Consider the following 16160-nt stretch of genomic DNA (forward strand, 5'->3'; position numbering starts at 1 on the left):
TCCGTAATGAGTAGTTAATTCTATTAGCTTGGGTGTGAGACAAAGGGTGAGATTTTAAACCGAAGGAAAGTGGACGTTGTTTCGCAATAATAACGTTCTACTATTTCATTCAAGTTCTATAAAAACCAATGACATTTCTTGACGAGTTGATCACTTTGAAAGTATTAAAGTGTCATGATCTTAGAGATAAGTCATTGAATGTATGTCAACTTGAATGATATGAGAAGTAGACTTAGAAAGTTGCCGACAAGGAGACTTGTCATTTATATCCTTCAAACTAATTAATTGTCGACAGGTTGGTCACTTGTTAAAGTGTGAAAGTGTGGTAGGTTCAGAGATGAACTACTTAGAACACACGCCAACTTGAATGATATGGGAATCGGCTCGAGAGAGTGATCTTTAACAAAGATATTTGTTCATCCATATATTTTGAGGACAGCATTCGACATTATCCCTGGTCCTGATACCACATAGAGATATAAGTTGAAAGCTATAATATAGTGCAATGGTGGAAGTCCGAGAGGAATACCCTCAAAATAGATGGTGGAACTAGTTATGACAGATCTTACTGTAACATCCCTACAACATTGTCCGCTGGAATTTGTGTTTATGTCTCACCAAATGTCTTACACCCATGCTACCTTTATTTATTATGTTATTTCAGTAGTGTTAACTCAAATCCAATCAAAGTCTTAAAATTCGTCATCTGAAATTAGTATTTTAACTCGATATCTTACAACTTAAGATACTTATCCCTGTGGAATACGATACTTGATTCTTACCATTTTATTACTTAAAGACGATGGTGTTGACATGTGTATACTTGCATGTGTCACCACTTAGTGTTGTAGAAATACAATATCTAGATCTCATCAGTGCGCGACCTTGAGTCGCGATGCAAGTCACATGGGGTTCTGTTGTGGATCGTGGGGAAACAGTGACATACGTGAGGATCCATGCGACATAAGTCAAAGTCGCATGGTTGTCTATGTGTGGGCTCAAAATCCTGGACGACTCACGCCGCGACCCTAGGTTGCTGGCGTGGTCAAGTGGCACTGTCAGGTCATTTAAAATCAAGATTTTAGGGCTTTTTACCACATCTATTCCTCACATCTCTCTCTTTGTTAAAGTCGAATAGGGAACTCTACGGTCGATTATATGAGCATTCAAGGGGCATTTAATAACATCAAAGTTCAAGGATTTAAATTGAGGGTTCAAGATCTATTCATCATTCTTACCATTTTACTTGGTTTTCTTCAAAACCTAGTATTATGAGTTCATTCTAACCTTTCCTAAATTTTTATGCATTTCAAAGTACTATATTTTAGTTTCCTAAACATCCCTCTCTATGGGTTTTACATATTTATGGATTTGATCAATTTAGGGTATTTTAGTTTTTTTTACCCGTTGTACAAAATGAAGTATTGGCTTCCTTACACATGTTATAAAGATTGATTCTTGGCATATAGGTGATATTTTGGTTTATGGAACTCATGATTTCACTTGGTTGACTAGATTAAAAAGTGAAGTATTTACACTTGAAGTTGCTATTATTTTGAGTTTTGAAACTTTTGGAAATATCAATGACTTCAATATTTGGTTTGGGAAAAGGGAGTTAGATTATAGGAAAAATATGTGGCATTGAGCCCTATTGATCATTCATCGATTTGATTATGTGATGGAAACCATGTGTTTGATTGCAATTAAATATTTTACTGCAACGATACGCTTAGACTATAATACAATTGATTCATGGGCATATAAGTCGGTTTATGTATATAATACGGGATAGTTGTTCCCATATAACAGCTAGATGCATGTATTGAACTATCGAAGGACTCAAGCTATAGACCAAGAGTGGTTGAACTTGATAACTGTGTGGCCCATAATAATTTGACTCTAGAAATTGAGCATATCTTAGTTCATTGGAGGACTCGAGCTATAAACCATGGGTGGTTGAACTCAATGACCAATGTTCCATAATATAATCTTTAGAACATGGACTCATGACCTATTTTTGTGTTCCACCAAGATAAATGGAAATCAAGTCTCCTTCATCATTGCAAGACACATTGTTGATTCTATAGTCTTTACTTTCGAACTGTTGGAACCTTTTATTCTTTAAGCACTAAATTTCCAGTTTCATTATTTCTGTCTATATTTATAAAACTGTATGATCTCACTAGGCATTAAGTCTAACACTTTTTCTCAGATAGCATGTATATCGGGATCTCCAGGCGGTGGGGCTCCTAAGATTTGAGTGGAGCGACAGTTGCCATTATGGACATTTTTGGAGATACAACGTCTAAAGATATTTAGCGTCACGCATTGAATAGAATAATTTTGGAGATCGTAGCGACACCCATGTTATTCTTCACCTAGTTTTGGTTTAGATTAGTAGGTTGTCATCTACAATCCATATTTTTGTGATATAAATGCTTTACACTTCCTCATTTTGGGTGATCTTTATTATCTAAGTAAATATTCCGTAGTTGTTTTCGGGCTAAAAATTACTCCTATTTTAGGGTGTTACAAAAACCCATCATTAGTTGAGACAAATCATTTTCCAAATGAAATCATATATTTACTTGTAATTTTGAATTTTAAGTAATATACATCAATAAAGAGTACCTCATACATAAAAAATGGGTTTTAAGAGTTTTTGTCAAATGTTTTATAATAGAGTGTAGATAACCAACTCAAATCCCCAATAAGGGCACTAATAAACTCCAAACGAGGACCAAAAATACGGGTGTTACAATAACCATATCTTTGTTTCTTATAGTCAAATGGTGCCACCACTTGAAAAAATTCTTTGATCCGCCACTTTCTATACCCAAAAAAAAGTGTGTAGCATTTTACAATGTAAAGATAAAACATAAATGTTCGTTATTATAATGTGTCCAGTGCGAAGAAAAGGTTATGGCAATAACATGGTTGTGAATGAGCCAATGAGATTAAGCATTGGATGTCGGCAAGGTTAAAGCTCAAGTCTTAGAAGTCATGACAAAGTCGCATCATTTTTTGTTACATTGATTAAAGCAACAAGTGTGTGTTTGTGTTGTGTGTGTATATACATATATATGTATTCACTATTAGTTAATGGTATTGAATAATTTAAATTCATACAAGGAAAAAAAATATTTATAAATAAAATTTATAAAAAGTTATAAAACTTGGAGTTAAATTTACTAAAAGAAATCAACATTGTGCCTTGGCGATGCCATAATGCCCAGACAACGGTAGACTTCAAACAACTGCTATCGGGTTAATGGGACATGAAATACGCACTTTGTAGCCATGATATGAAGTTTAAAACACCGAGTAATACATATCTTCAAGGGTGGAACTATTAAGCCTCGAGCAGTGTTCCGTGCACCCACTCAACTTATTCTCGTAAGTAGACTTTTTCTACTATGAAAGTTGCACCCGCTAAACTTTGAGGAGTGCTCCAGAATATTAGAAATACAAAAACATCAACCAAAAAAATCAAAAAGTCCCCAAAATCAACTAAAAAAACTTAAAAATCCCTCAAAATCAACCGAAAAACTTAAAAAAAAAACCCTCGAAATTGTGGAATTGGACTATAAAACACATGGACGACTTTACAGGGGTTAATCCACTTTAAAGGTGCACCCGATTGACAAAAATCTTTAAGTCCACGATTCGCCACTGCATATCTTGACCGAAAATCTCATATGCACCACTCCTCAAGAATGAGAAGCGTAAGAAGAGACCTCCACTGTTGGATCAAACCTAGTTCAGATCTCGTCTTACGCTTCTCATCCTAACTTTCCTTCTCACACGATCCTTCGCCTTGAAACCTAAACAACAGATTGGGTGATACCGATACATATTTGACACATTCAACTTATAATTATCCGATAACCGAACATTTCTAAAAATCAAAGATTCAAACCTCATCAAACATGAAAAATCTACATCAAAGATTTCATATAATAATAACTATTTATATATATATGGCGGGAACAACATGGCTTACACAAAAAAACCAAACACCATCTTCATCCCCAAAATCAACCAAAACCCATAAACCAAATTTGAATTCTTCTGATCAAAACCATTTTTCATCTACAAATTTGTTTCAAGTTTTCCTTTTGGGAAGCAATCGTCCCGTGAGCTTTCGCTAACCTGCAAGAATGTTCGGTTATGATTTGATACGTTGAAGCTCTCTTCCATGGCACGATCCCGAAATCATCATTGTAATCCTCCATTCCTTCCACAAAGAACTGCCATGCGAACGATCCTCCCCCAGCTCCCTTCTTCTTTGCAGATTCATAGATGACGTCAAAAACGGTTTTGTAGAATTGGTCTCGTTGTGCAGGGTCGAATCCTTTGTTTTCATCTGATAAACCGAATTCAGTAAACATGACGGGTTTCTTCAGCACTTTTTCACCATCTTCAATGTGAGAACGCATCCATTTCGCCACGAATTTTAGTTTCCCTTCAAGACTCTTCTTTTTAAACCTGCAAATATCAACAACAACAAAAAAGTTAGCGAATTTTTCGTGTTTAGATTATCCTGACTAGTTTGATTTTTCGTTTCCTACAACAATTGTGTTTGATAAATGACCTAACGCTAGAGCTTACCAATGATCGGGATATATATGAACAGATGCAAAGTCGATGGCTGAGGGAGCAGAGTTACGAATGAAATCAGCTCCAAGATCAGCAGCCCAGAATTCTGGATTAACCGTTGTCTTCTTAGAACTTTTAGGACCGTAAAATCCTTCAAGACCAATTGTCAACATATGTTTCTTGTCGATTGATTTTATAAACGACGACATTTCTTCTATCCAGTCCTGCAGTCACAGGCCGTATGGTTAATTCAAACCAAAGTATATCCCACCCGGAGGTGGGTCTGGGGGTAGCGTATGATGTAAATGGTAGAGCGGTTTGCTTGTGGAAAGTGAGACAAGAAAGGCAGACACATAATAAGAATATCTTTAATTCGTACTCAAAATACAAAACCGAAAGAGTGACTTACTTGTAGGGTGTCACCAGAAGCATCGGTGATGCACCGTGGCTCGTTAATTAACTCCCACCCGAAAATGGTGGGATCGTCCCTGTACATGACTCCTGTGATTGTGTTCTTCCTCGTCAAGATCGTCTGAAACATTGAATCAAGAATGGGAAGATTAGAATCCTAGGACATTAATAAACCCGCTATTCTATAATTAACCGCTCAAATTAATAATAAAGTTTCAAAATTTCCTATTTTGTACTCATTTTGATTGATAACCTGCTACTCTGGTAAGATTTAATGACGTAGATACTAGATACCCGTTTACAAAAGGTTAATGACAGGGTTAGCGCAAAGTGGACGATAAACTTGACATCCATGTTAAATCTTGGCCATTTTAGAAATCGTAGTGTCACTAAACCACCTTTCGATTCACAGGGGGGAAACTCATACCACCATGCTAATCTCACTATTTTCTTCAAGATTTTATCATTGAAGAACGACTGACTTTTTTAATCATCGCACTTGACATCTTATTGGAAAGAAAGCGAGTAAAAGACCGCTACACTTGCAAGAGCGAGTATTAGTACCTTGACATAATTCTTAAAATAAAGGCGAATTGATGGATCAAAGAAGAAGGAGTCGTTAGAGGCGCTCAACCCAACACCTTCATCCCATGCCCACTTGACGTATTGAGTCTTGCCACCGTAAGCTTGAAGGTTATTAACTAAACTGAACAAGAGCCGTATTCCAACTTGTCTCGCTTCTGCAATGACATAATCCAACGCCTGCAATGGTCCCCATTTTATCCAATGAATTTAGTGAAATGTCTCAAATGGAAAATTATATAGAGAAACCATGAAGGCAAGGGTAAATACTAAACCAAACCAAACCAAATGAACACAGTATATCACACGTGGAGGTGGGGTTTGGGAGGGTGAGATGTATGCAGACCCGACCTCTCCTCCAAAGAGTAAAGCGGTTGTTTTTTGTTAAAACCCCAGCTTGTGAAAAGTGTGCGAAAAAAAAGTAATATAACGCGTAAAGCTAAAGCACTTGCTGGTTTCAAATTCATAAAAGGGAAATCTGCAATTCTTGAACTGAACTACAATTCTTACAAGGAGATGCCTTCATCAAGTACTCATTCTTATGAAACTTGCAACTTTTAACCAGCCAACGGTTTTAAAGAGAACGTGTAGGGATTAGTCAAATGTTAAATACCCTTCGATGGTTTTTGAACCCAAATCAATATTATAAGATTTTGTAAAAATATCAATAAGCAAATAGGTGATTTTAACAATAAGAAACTTTTTCAATTTTAATACCAAACCGGACGAACCAAGGGGGTGTTTGGTTGGTTTTCCATTAATTCCTGTATCGATAAAGCTTCCTATGTGGATTAATCTGTCTGTATTGATTAGGAGAGATTTTTCATAAGGGGCGGTTTGGTTGGTTTTCCATTAAATCCTATATGATAAAGCTCACTATGTGGATTGATTTGACTTCATGGATTGGAAGGGTTTTTGTTTGGGAGGGGTTCTTCATAGATGGAAGGAGCGTGTTTAATAATTGGGAGGGGCAAGCTTGGAAAAACTTGGCTTTCTTCATAAAGCTCCCCCTAGAAACTTACTGAATAAGGGGCTGTTTGGTTAGTTTTCCATTAACCAGTATGGATAAAGCTGCTTGTGCGAATTAAGGGTTTTGTTTGGAGGAATTTTTCATAGATGGAAGGAACGTGTTTTTAAATTGAGAGAAGCATGTTTGGAAAAAACTTGACTCTCTGCATAAAGCTTCCCCCTAGAAGTTTACTCAATAAGTCACTTTCTATATCATTAAGCCACTACCAAACAGTCATATATAGCTGACAGAATAAGCTAAGTCCCATTAAGATGCTACCAAACAGACACTAAGCCACTTTCTATATCATTAAGCCACTACCAAACAGTTATGCATAGCTGACCGACTAAGCTATGTGTCCTATTAAGCTCATTAAGTTGTTAACAAACAGAACCAAGTATATCGGGCTGCAGAGGGTATCTAACCCCTAGTGTGGTAAGTAACATCAAACTATGTGCAATCAAACAACAAGTACAGCACGATGAAACAAACTACTAAAGTTGAATAAAGCGATAAGACTCTGAAACTGTTGATTGCAAACAACCCATTGTTCTTGCAAAACAACATAAAAAACACTATACTTCCAATAAGCAACTTTGGACAAAAATTTCACGTATATGTTTCTTTAGCTTTTAGCTTTCACATTTCCACCAGTTCTCAAAATTTGCTTATTCTTCCCATTTTCGCACGAACCATGTTGGTTTGCAACAAAGATCATTTTGCAACTGACAATAAGACTTCAGCCATTAGCCACAAGGGTGGTGCCTGATTGGTTTGAATTTGACTCCAAAGGTCAAAAGTGCCTCGGGTGAACAAAAATCCCCTTGTGGCCATGGAGGTTCAAATGTGGTGACTCAAAGCTCACCGGGGTTCGAGTACTTTTCATTGCTGTTCTCCAGAGCACAGCCCATATCAAGAATACAAAACATGGATCTTTATGGTCAAATTGGAACAAGAATTGTATGATCTTCAGAAACCCATAAATGGACAAAATTTAAGGGAAAATGGAACATACAATGTATCCAGAATATGTCACCATGAATGGAAATTACAAAATTCCCAAGAGAAAATGTCAAAAGATATGGAGATCTTTTTTGTTACCTTGAATACTCTCTCATCAAATTGTCCAGGGGCAATCTGAAGGGCATTATAGTCACCATCATTGAAAGCCCATGTTCTACAGACAGTCAAACCCATCTTAGCTGCAGCTTGAAGCATTTCTTTGATTCTTGGGCGGCTATAATCATGAACCGCATGGTCCATAAACCAATATGAATTCCATCCATTGATGTAAAACAGTTTACCATCCACAATGAAATTAGACCCATTCCTCTCCACAAAACTCAATTTGGGATCATTTTTGTAATTTACAGATAAGAAATCCCCAAAAGATAAGTAAAGAAAAACGATACAAGATGCAAATCCAAGTATTGGATAAACCAAACTATTGCTCCCCATCATTGATTTAACCATAAATACCCAGATTTAGAATTGAAAAACTGAAATCAATGCGTGTTCGATTTACCCAAATAACCCAATTTAGGGTTTTGATTGGGTCTTCGGACACCCAGATGCAAAACAAGGTATTTTAGCACACCCAGATCGGTTTTTTCAAGATTATGCTCAAAACGAAACAAGAAAGGCAAATTGAACCCCAAGAAAACTACAGTCAAGTGTGCATTTGAGATTATTGCGAGTGATTGTAGATGCTCTGTCACCAACTGAGAGAGAGAGAGAGAGAGAGAGAGAGAGAGTATTGGATTTAATGGAGTGATTTGCAGAAAAAAAGAGGTAAAAAAAGGTGTCTAAACAAGGGGAAGGTGGTGAGAGATGAATGGAGGTAGGGTATGAAGAAGGGCAAATGGCAGAGGAGAAAACACACCTAACATGTACCCACTGCAGATTTTGTCAAAGAATCAGTGAAAAAGGGATGGTGGTGTGTGGTAGTCTGTTTGGCATCAGTTCAGATATAAGGGTCTTAGTTACCCAAATCTTTTTGGCTCTTTGTGATATGTAATTTTTATAAAATGTTTGTGATTGTTTATAAAAATAACTTATTAATTTATTTTGGTGTAATATCGGTAATAAGCATTTTTTAGTGTTTGGATAAACAACTTATACCAGTGTCAAACCGGTAATGACGAGTTTTTGAAGAAGTTAAACCCTTCTGACTTATAATAAATTGATAAATGTTTTTATAGAAAAACATAAGTTGTTTTAAATAAGCAATCTTAAACACCCCTGAACATATATCCATTACAAGTGGTTTTAAAAAAATACAAGTTTTTAAAAAAAACACGTCCACTATTTTATCAATTGAATAATTGTAAGATTTTGTTATATTGTTTTAAAATATTCTGAAGAATAAAATGTAATTATTTACTTATTTTAATTTTAATTTTGTAATTGATTTTTAAAATTGTTAATATAAAGTTATTCAGCTTTACAAAAATATTGTAAACTCCATTCGATACGTTATAAAAACCCTGTAACAGCCTTATTTGTTTATCACCTAGCAAAACATATCTGGTAAGAGTTTTGTTGGCGGAACTATGACACCTCAAAATGGTATCCCGAACTTTGAAGATTCACGTCTAAAGAATGAAACCGGTAAGTAATGATAATGTTGAATTTTGTCGGTAAGCGTTTACCGAATAAGTGTTTGGTAAACAGCCCCTTCATTGAAATCAAAAGAGACGTATGCCATAATGCACATGGAGCATAACTCGCAACAAATTCTGAATGAGACTTCAATTCTTTGGTGTTCAACTAATCAACAAGAACATTCATAGCACAACAGACCACAAGATTGCAGATAAGCTCTATTATACAACACGTCAAAAACCGCCCACTATGCCCGAGCCGCCTCCCCGTCACACATGCTATACTACACTTTAAAGAATAAATGGGCTAAAGGCTCACTAGTAGCATATAGGCTTCAAATCAAAGGCTCAAAAGACCGGCTTTTCTTTCCCTTACGTAAATCTTATATATCACATTAACTCGCTACTTTCAATCGGCTAACTAATAGATAGAGATATAGCTCAGTGAACACGGGAATCACTTCGATTTAAACACTGACTGTGTTTCGCTCTTTTTAACTATCGCTAGTCTATGAAAGAAGATTTCAAATTATGGTGCAACGAAAGCAAGGAGTTATTGTTGCCAAAGTCGTAGAGAAAGCAACCCGGAGGTCTTAGTGTAACACTCCGATTTTTATGCGCTTTTGTTTTTATATTTAGATGTTTTCTTTTGGCCTTAGAATCATCTAGATAATGGAGGTTTATGAGGGTCATTATATTTATAAGGATTCGTGCAACGAAAGACAAGAAAAAGGTCCAAATTCTGGAAAACAGTGACTGCCGCGACTTGCCCACGATGGCTAAAGTCACGTGATACACTATGAAGTTGATTCAAGGAAACATAAAAGACTCGCGGCCACATGCGCGGCGTAGACCGCAGGGGAAGCTACACAAGGCACTGTTTTCGAGTTCTAACTTTTTGATGCAGGTGTGGTTGCGGAATCATACCAATCGTTTAAGACTCGTTTTCAGGGATTCTTCTCGTTGAATATTCTTTATCTTTCTCTCTCTTCATTTAGCCGATTTTAGATTGCATTTAATGGGTATTTAAGAGCTCTAACTCAAGGATTCAAGTATCTTTTGGGGATTCAAAGTCTAGATCTCTTCTTCGTCAAAATACTTATTTTCTAGGTTTTTCTTTAAAATCTAGTATTGTGAATTCATCCTATACTCTTACAAATATACATGTTAAAAAATGTTGTATTTTAGTTTTTCAAGGCTTTTATTTCAAGTATTTCATGTGTTAGGTGATTTTGTACCCTTCATTTAAGAAAACTCAAAGTGAATGTTCATATGTGAACTCGTGTAATTCACATAAGAATTTTTTTTACCGATTCATATAAGAACCCATGTGATTCACATATGAACTAATTAACTGAATCACGTTCATATGAACCATTGTGATTCACATATGAACTAATTAACTAATTCACATTGTCAGATTCATATGTGAATCGGTTAAATAATTCATATGTAAACCCTTTAATTGTATTGTCGTAAACTCAAAATAAAATTTTTAAATAAATTTATCAAGAAAATCATAATCTCAATTTGATGGTCTATTAATATGTTTTCTTTTTGGTTGCTCTATATTTAATGCAATATAAAGTAACTTTGTCCACATTAAGCAATCCAATATAAAGTAACTTTGTCCACATTAAGCAATTTCTGGAAAATAAGATATTTTTTTATTAAAAATTATTTTTTTATTCTGAAATGATAGAAAATGAATTAATTTATAAATTAATTCCGATAAACAATTTTTTTAATTAATTTATAAATGAATTCCGATATTCATGAATTTTTTGACAAATTTTTATTAAGCATAAACATATGATTTTGTTCTATGTGGCTGTTAAAAACTGTCACGAATTCAAAGACTTTATAGCCTAGTAAAGGCTTGGACATGGCATAATCATGAACCCAAGTTCGAGCCCTGGGAGGGGAGTGTTGGCGACATTTAAATGGAGCCATGTTTAGCCTCCAAATTTGTCGGGGATTAGTCGGGCTTTGGCCCGGACACCCTTACAAAAAAAAACTGTGACGAATTATGTTCAAGTATTTATAAAATTACGGTTTTTGTATTTGCGGTTTTCAATTTATTATTGTTTTCGCTTTTAGGTAACTCTAACAATAATTTACCGTTAAGTATGAAAGACGGAAACAACTACGAACTGTAAACTGGAAGGACAAAGAAAGCGATAAATTGTAAATCTTATGGACGAAAATAAGAATTTCGAAAATGATAAAAACAGAAATTTTCAACAAACCACAAAAACAAAAATGTAGTTTACTCAAAAGGTCAAAAGTGCTTAGAGGTTTCAGGTTTAAATCTAAGGAAGAATAAAAATCTCATTGTGACCACGGAGGTTCAAATGTGGTGACTCCGGACTACCCTGGAATTAGTCGGCTCGCATAACGGGTTGGATATCCAAGTTAATAAAAAAAAAATGGGTAAAACAATTGGGTAAAAGATAGAACAGGTTTTTTAAGCACTAAACATAAACGTGATGACCGAATTCCAATAATTCAAATCATCATCGACAAATACAACTCCCATCAAAACGAGATTATAAACTCCTACGGTTTATCTTCTTACGAGAAAACTGAACAAATATTGTCGACAGAGACTACAAACTTCTTCGATCAAAACTCCCCTCCCCCTACATAGCTGGTATTGGTTCTTTTTTAGATACTTGACGTTATTAGAAATTGGATATGTTACTATGTTATTGTATACAGTTTGGTAACACTGAAAATGTCGTTATTTATGTACTGAAAATAGATTTCATAACGTATTTTTGCTACAAGAAAATGAAAAACTAGAAAATTACACTATCAGTGACAGATCACTAGAAAAATCATATTTTCGACATAATACTTATTGATGGTCATGTCCTTCGGTAATCCCTTGGAAACAAGAACTATCAATCATCCGCCGATAACAAGATCCATCAACGCTTCGCTGGTAACTGCTCGTTGGTAATTTAACAGAAACATGTCGACAGAACGTGGCCCCGTATTTTATTTACAAAAAATATAATAATTTTAGTGATGAATAACCGAGGGTCTAGCTAGGCCACCGCTTAGTATAAGACTTCTATCGGTAAGTACTGTATTTAAAATTTACCGACCACGGTTTTTCCAAACTTTTCTCTGTATAATCTATTTGTAATGGAGAAGATATTTTTTCTCTACAGAATCACGTATAATATCATACGAATGTCTATTTTTCTAGTTTGTTGTATGAATTCGATGTTATATTCATTCTTACCAATTTAATCGAATTCAAAATCAGAGGAAGGTTCAAAAGAGAATAGAGCCAAAGTTAGACACGAAAATAGCCAAATCACATGTGATTTTGCACTAAAATTACACTGATTACATAACACGGTTAATGCAAGGAGTCAACAAGCGTCCAAAGTAACATGAATCACATGTGATTTTACACATGATTCTACTATAAAATCACATGTGATTTGATCGTTTTCATATTTTCATTCGAAACGACTGTACAACATAATTTATTCGAAAATTCCAAAAGAAGTCTAGATATTTCTAAAAATAGAAACTACAAGATCATATTAAATATTATAAATCATAGACAATCATTCCCAAAAATTTCATCAATAATTATCTAAATTATGTATGATATCACAATATTTTTTGTAATTTAAAACTATATATTTTTAATTCTAATTACATAAATTTTATATGATATTTGTTTGGATAAACTTTACTTATATTATTATTTGTAAGGCATAGTTTATAAAACACTTTATTTTAAGAAAAGTAATATAGAGAAATAAAAAAGTACAGTTTGTAAATCGATTTTCGGTTATAAATTATGAGATAAAGGAGAGCACGACAGATATCCTCGATATCCACATTCAGTATGAATAACGAAGGTGAACATTCGTTATTAATACTGAATGTGGACATTGGGACACGTGGCGCACTCTCTTTTGTTCTCTGATTCACAACTGAAAATCGATTTGCAACTAAACATGCCACTATATGTATTGAAACAATAAAAAAAAAAAGTACTATTTTTAATTGGTTTCAATTAGTGAAACTTGTTGTTTGTGGGATATAATTAATATAACATCATATTACTTTTTGAATTGAAAAAAATATGTTATTAGTTGTTAACAAAATATTATTTTAAAAAATATAAATAAAATCGTATTACTGTAAACAACAAAATAAAGGGTCATTTAGTTTGCGGAATTCGAAGGAATTTAATAGAATTGGAATGACAATTCCATTGACCAAATTCCAATTCTTCGCCCCCACCCTGCCCCGACACCTCTTACCCTATCATCCTCTCCCATCGTCGAGCAGGATGGTAGGGGCGAGGTTTGGGTAGGGTGTACAGTAGGGGTGTTCAAAAACCCGATTAACCCGATCAATTCAACCCACCAAACACGAAATAACTCAACCTGAAGCAACCCGATGTCTAATCGAGTTGTAAAATTTTCAAACCGTTAGTATTATGTTACTATTATTTGAACCCGATATTCTTTTTATTTATTGGATTTAATATGATTGTTGAATTTCTTTTAGTATATACATTAGAAAATTACACTATCATGCACGCTCACAGATTTTCAATCTATTCACATCTCTATATAACTCATTCGTATATATGTTCAGTAAATGTGAACATATATATGTAAATTGAGAAAATTAATTGAATGAGATATACGTAAGAAGTATGAATAAGTTGTTTCAACTGGTTGATAATGAAAAAGAGATTATGAGTAGAGAAATAACATATTCAAGATTAGAAGAATATTTTAATGTACCAAAATATCAACCCAACCAACCCGTACGGTTTGGTTTGAGTTGGGTTAGGATTTTTCAAACTACAATAATTGGGTTGGGTTGTTCAAATGTCTTCAACTCGATCAACTCAACCCATGAGCACCCCTAGCGTGCAGGGTGATGGGGGGTGGTAGCTGTGACAACGACTGTAGTAACATGGTGGATGGTAAGGTGCGAGCGGGTCGATGGTGGCGTAGTCTAAACAAAGACGGTTGCTCCAATTCTTTAAGAGATTCTATGTCAATTCATACCAACCAAATTCGTGGTCAAATTTCATCAAATTCTATTTCAATTTCTTTAAAGTCAAATTCTTTTCATAAATTCACATTCCATCAAATTTCATTCTGTGAACCAAACACCCCTTAAATTTTTTTATTAATTTTTCCAAAATAAAATCATAATCTCAATTTGCCAGGTGTATTTGTATGTTTTCTCTTTGGCTACTCTATATTTAATTAAAGCTATTTTGTCCACATTAAGCAATATTTTATTGAATTAAGTATCATTTCAAAAAGATCTTCAAAATCATCCATATATCTAATCACTTTTAGAGTAAACTACAAATTTGGTTACTGTGACTTATCAAAAATAATACAGTCTTGAAATTATAAGATAGTTATCGTGGTTTGTAATAACGTCTGAATTTCGTTCATTTCACTAACAACTGTTACAAAATTTCGTTAAATGAGAGGGATTTTTCGTTCTTTTATCAAATTTGTTTCGTCTTTTACCCAATCAGAAATCACAAGTACCAAAATCATAAAATCAATTTTGATTGAGTAAAAGACAAAGAAAAATCAATAGAAGAACGGAAATGTCTCTCATTTAATGGAAATTTTTTTAACAGCTGTTTAGACGAAATGATTAAATCCAGACGTTTTTTGCAAACCACGATGGTCATCTTATAAATTTGAAATTACAAAGACGAAAAATGTTACTGTCGACAAACCACATGGACCAACTTTGTAGTTTACTCTTATTTTTACTTTAAAATGACAAACCAGATATATATACATATAGTTATCGATAGGGATCGAAATGGAAGTCAAGGATAAGATGGGGGTTTTGTATTATATTCTACGTAATATAATAAATAAATAAAAGTATTATTTTATTTTATATTTAACAGGAAATATGATAAAAGAGTAAAAGTACCAAAATACCCCCCCATTTAACAGAATTCAAGTTAAGAGGGTTAGAGCAAGGATCCAATACGTAAGAAAATGAAACTATGATGGTTATACATGTAAGTATTTCGTTTGAGGGATTTAAATTGTAAATTTTATATAACCATGAGGAGAAAATCTGTAAATTACTGTTTAATTGAATTTAGATGGATGGTGTACGGTAGAACCCTACAAGGTAAGGATTAAAGGGGTTGGCAGACAAATATTAAATTTGGTGGGAAATTATTAGGCAGCATTTACGTTGGTAGCTTTTGTTTTGGAGGTAGGGATGGTGGGGCCTTTGTGTTTGTGTCGGCATACACCAATTCAACATACCAATTCAACACATACATATATACATCCTTCGCATATATATATATATGTATGTATGTGTATGTACATGTGTATATATGTATGTGTATATATGTGTGTGTGTATATCTATATATATATGTGTGTGTGTACACACATATATATATATATATGTGTGTGTATATATACATATCTATATATATGTGTGTATATACATATGTCTATATATACATATGTATATAAGGGCAGGTTCAAATGCGAACCGTCCAATTCTAAAAAACCGTGTAAACCAAATTCGACCAATAAGAAAATTCCATTTGTTTTCAATTAAATTTAAATAATAAGGGTATTTATGACATTTTGTACACATATTTCGTAATTATGGAAGTTATTAATTCATATTATATAAGGAAATTAAATAAAATAAATATTGAAGAAAGGAAACGTTTCAATATATAAGGAAATTATATTATTAAAATCATTATTTAATGATAACTATAATGAATAATGAAACAAATTATGAAGATTTCATCAAATATATTGATGAAATCGTGGGTTGCTGCAGGTGAAAAAAAATACAAATATTCATTAGACTCTATAGTCATGAAAAAGGTTTCACGTGTGTTTCATGTGTAAATGACTTATATTAGTCTTCAAAGCATATTATATATAT

The 16160-nt window shown here is 34.0% G+C and overlaps 1 protein-coding gene across 1 annotated transcript; it reads right to left on the reverse strand.

The window, feature by feature from the left end:
* Positions 1 to 3930: 3930 nt before the first annotated feature.
* On the reverse strand, positions 3931 to 8448 carry LOC112523634 (mannan endo-1,4-beta-mannosidase 2-like). Its single transcript, XM_025133301.1, has 5 exons — positions 7703 to 8448; positions 5575 to 5772; positions 5009 to 5131; positions 4612 to 4823; positions 3931 to 4488 (listed from the first exon to the last, which is right to left on the reverse strand). Exons 1-5 carry the CDS (start codon positions 8072 to 8074, stop codon positions 4089 to 4091), a joined length of 1305 nt encoding a protein of 434 aa, XP_024989069.1. The 5' UTR covers positions 8075 to 8448; the 3' UTR covers positions 3931 to 4088.
* Positions 8449 to 16160: the final 7712 nt, after the last annotated feature.

This window comes from Cynara cardunculus, assembly GCF_001531365.2.
Source record: "Cynara cardunculus var. scolymus isolate 2C chromosome LG 12, CcrdV1, whole genome shotgun sequence".
Taxonomy (NCBI): domain Eukaryota; kingdom Viridiplantae; phylum Streptophyta; class Magnoliopsida; order Asterales; family Asteraceae; genus Cynara; species Cynara cardunculus.

Coding starts and splice junctions, on each gene's coding strand:
- LOC112523634 (XM_025133301.1), bottom strand. CDS start 8,074: ATGGTTAAATCAATGATGGGGAGCAATAGTTTGGTTTATCCAATACTT. Junction 5,773..7,702: donor TTGATGAGAGAGTATTCAAG/GTAACAAAAAAG, acceptor GGACCATTGCAG/GCGTTGGATTATGTCATTGC. Junction 4,824..5,008: donor CTTCTGGTGACACCCTACAA/GTAAGTCACTCT, acceptor CTGTGACTGCAG/GACTGGATAGAAGAAATGTC.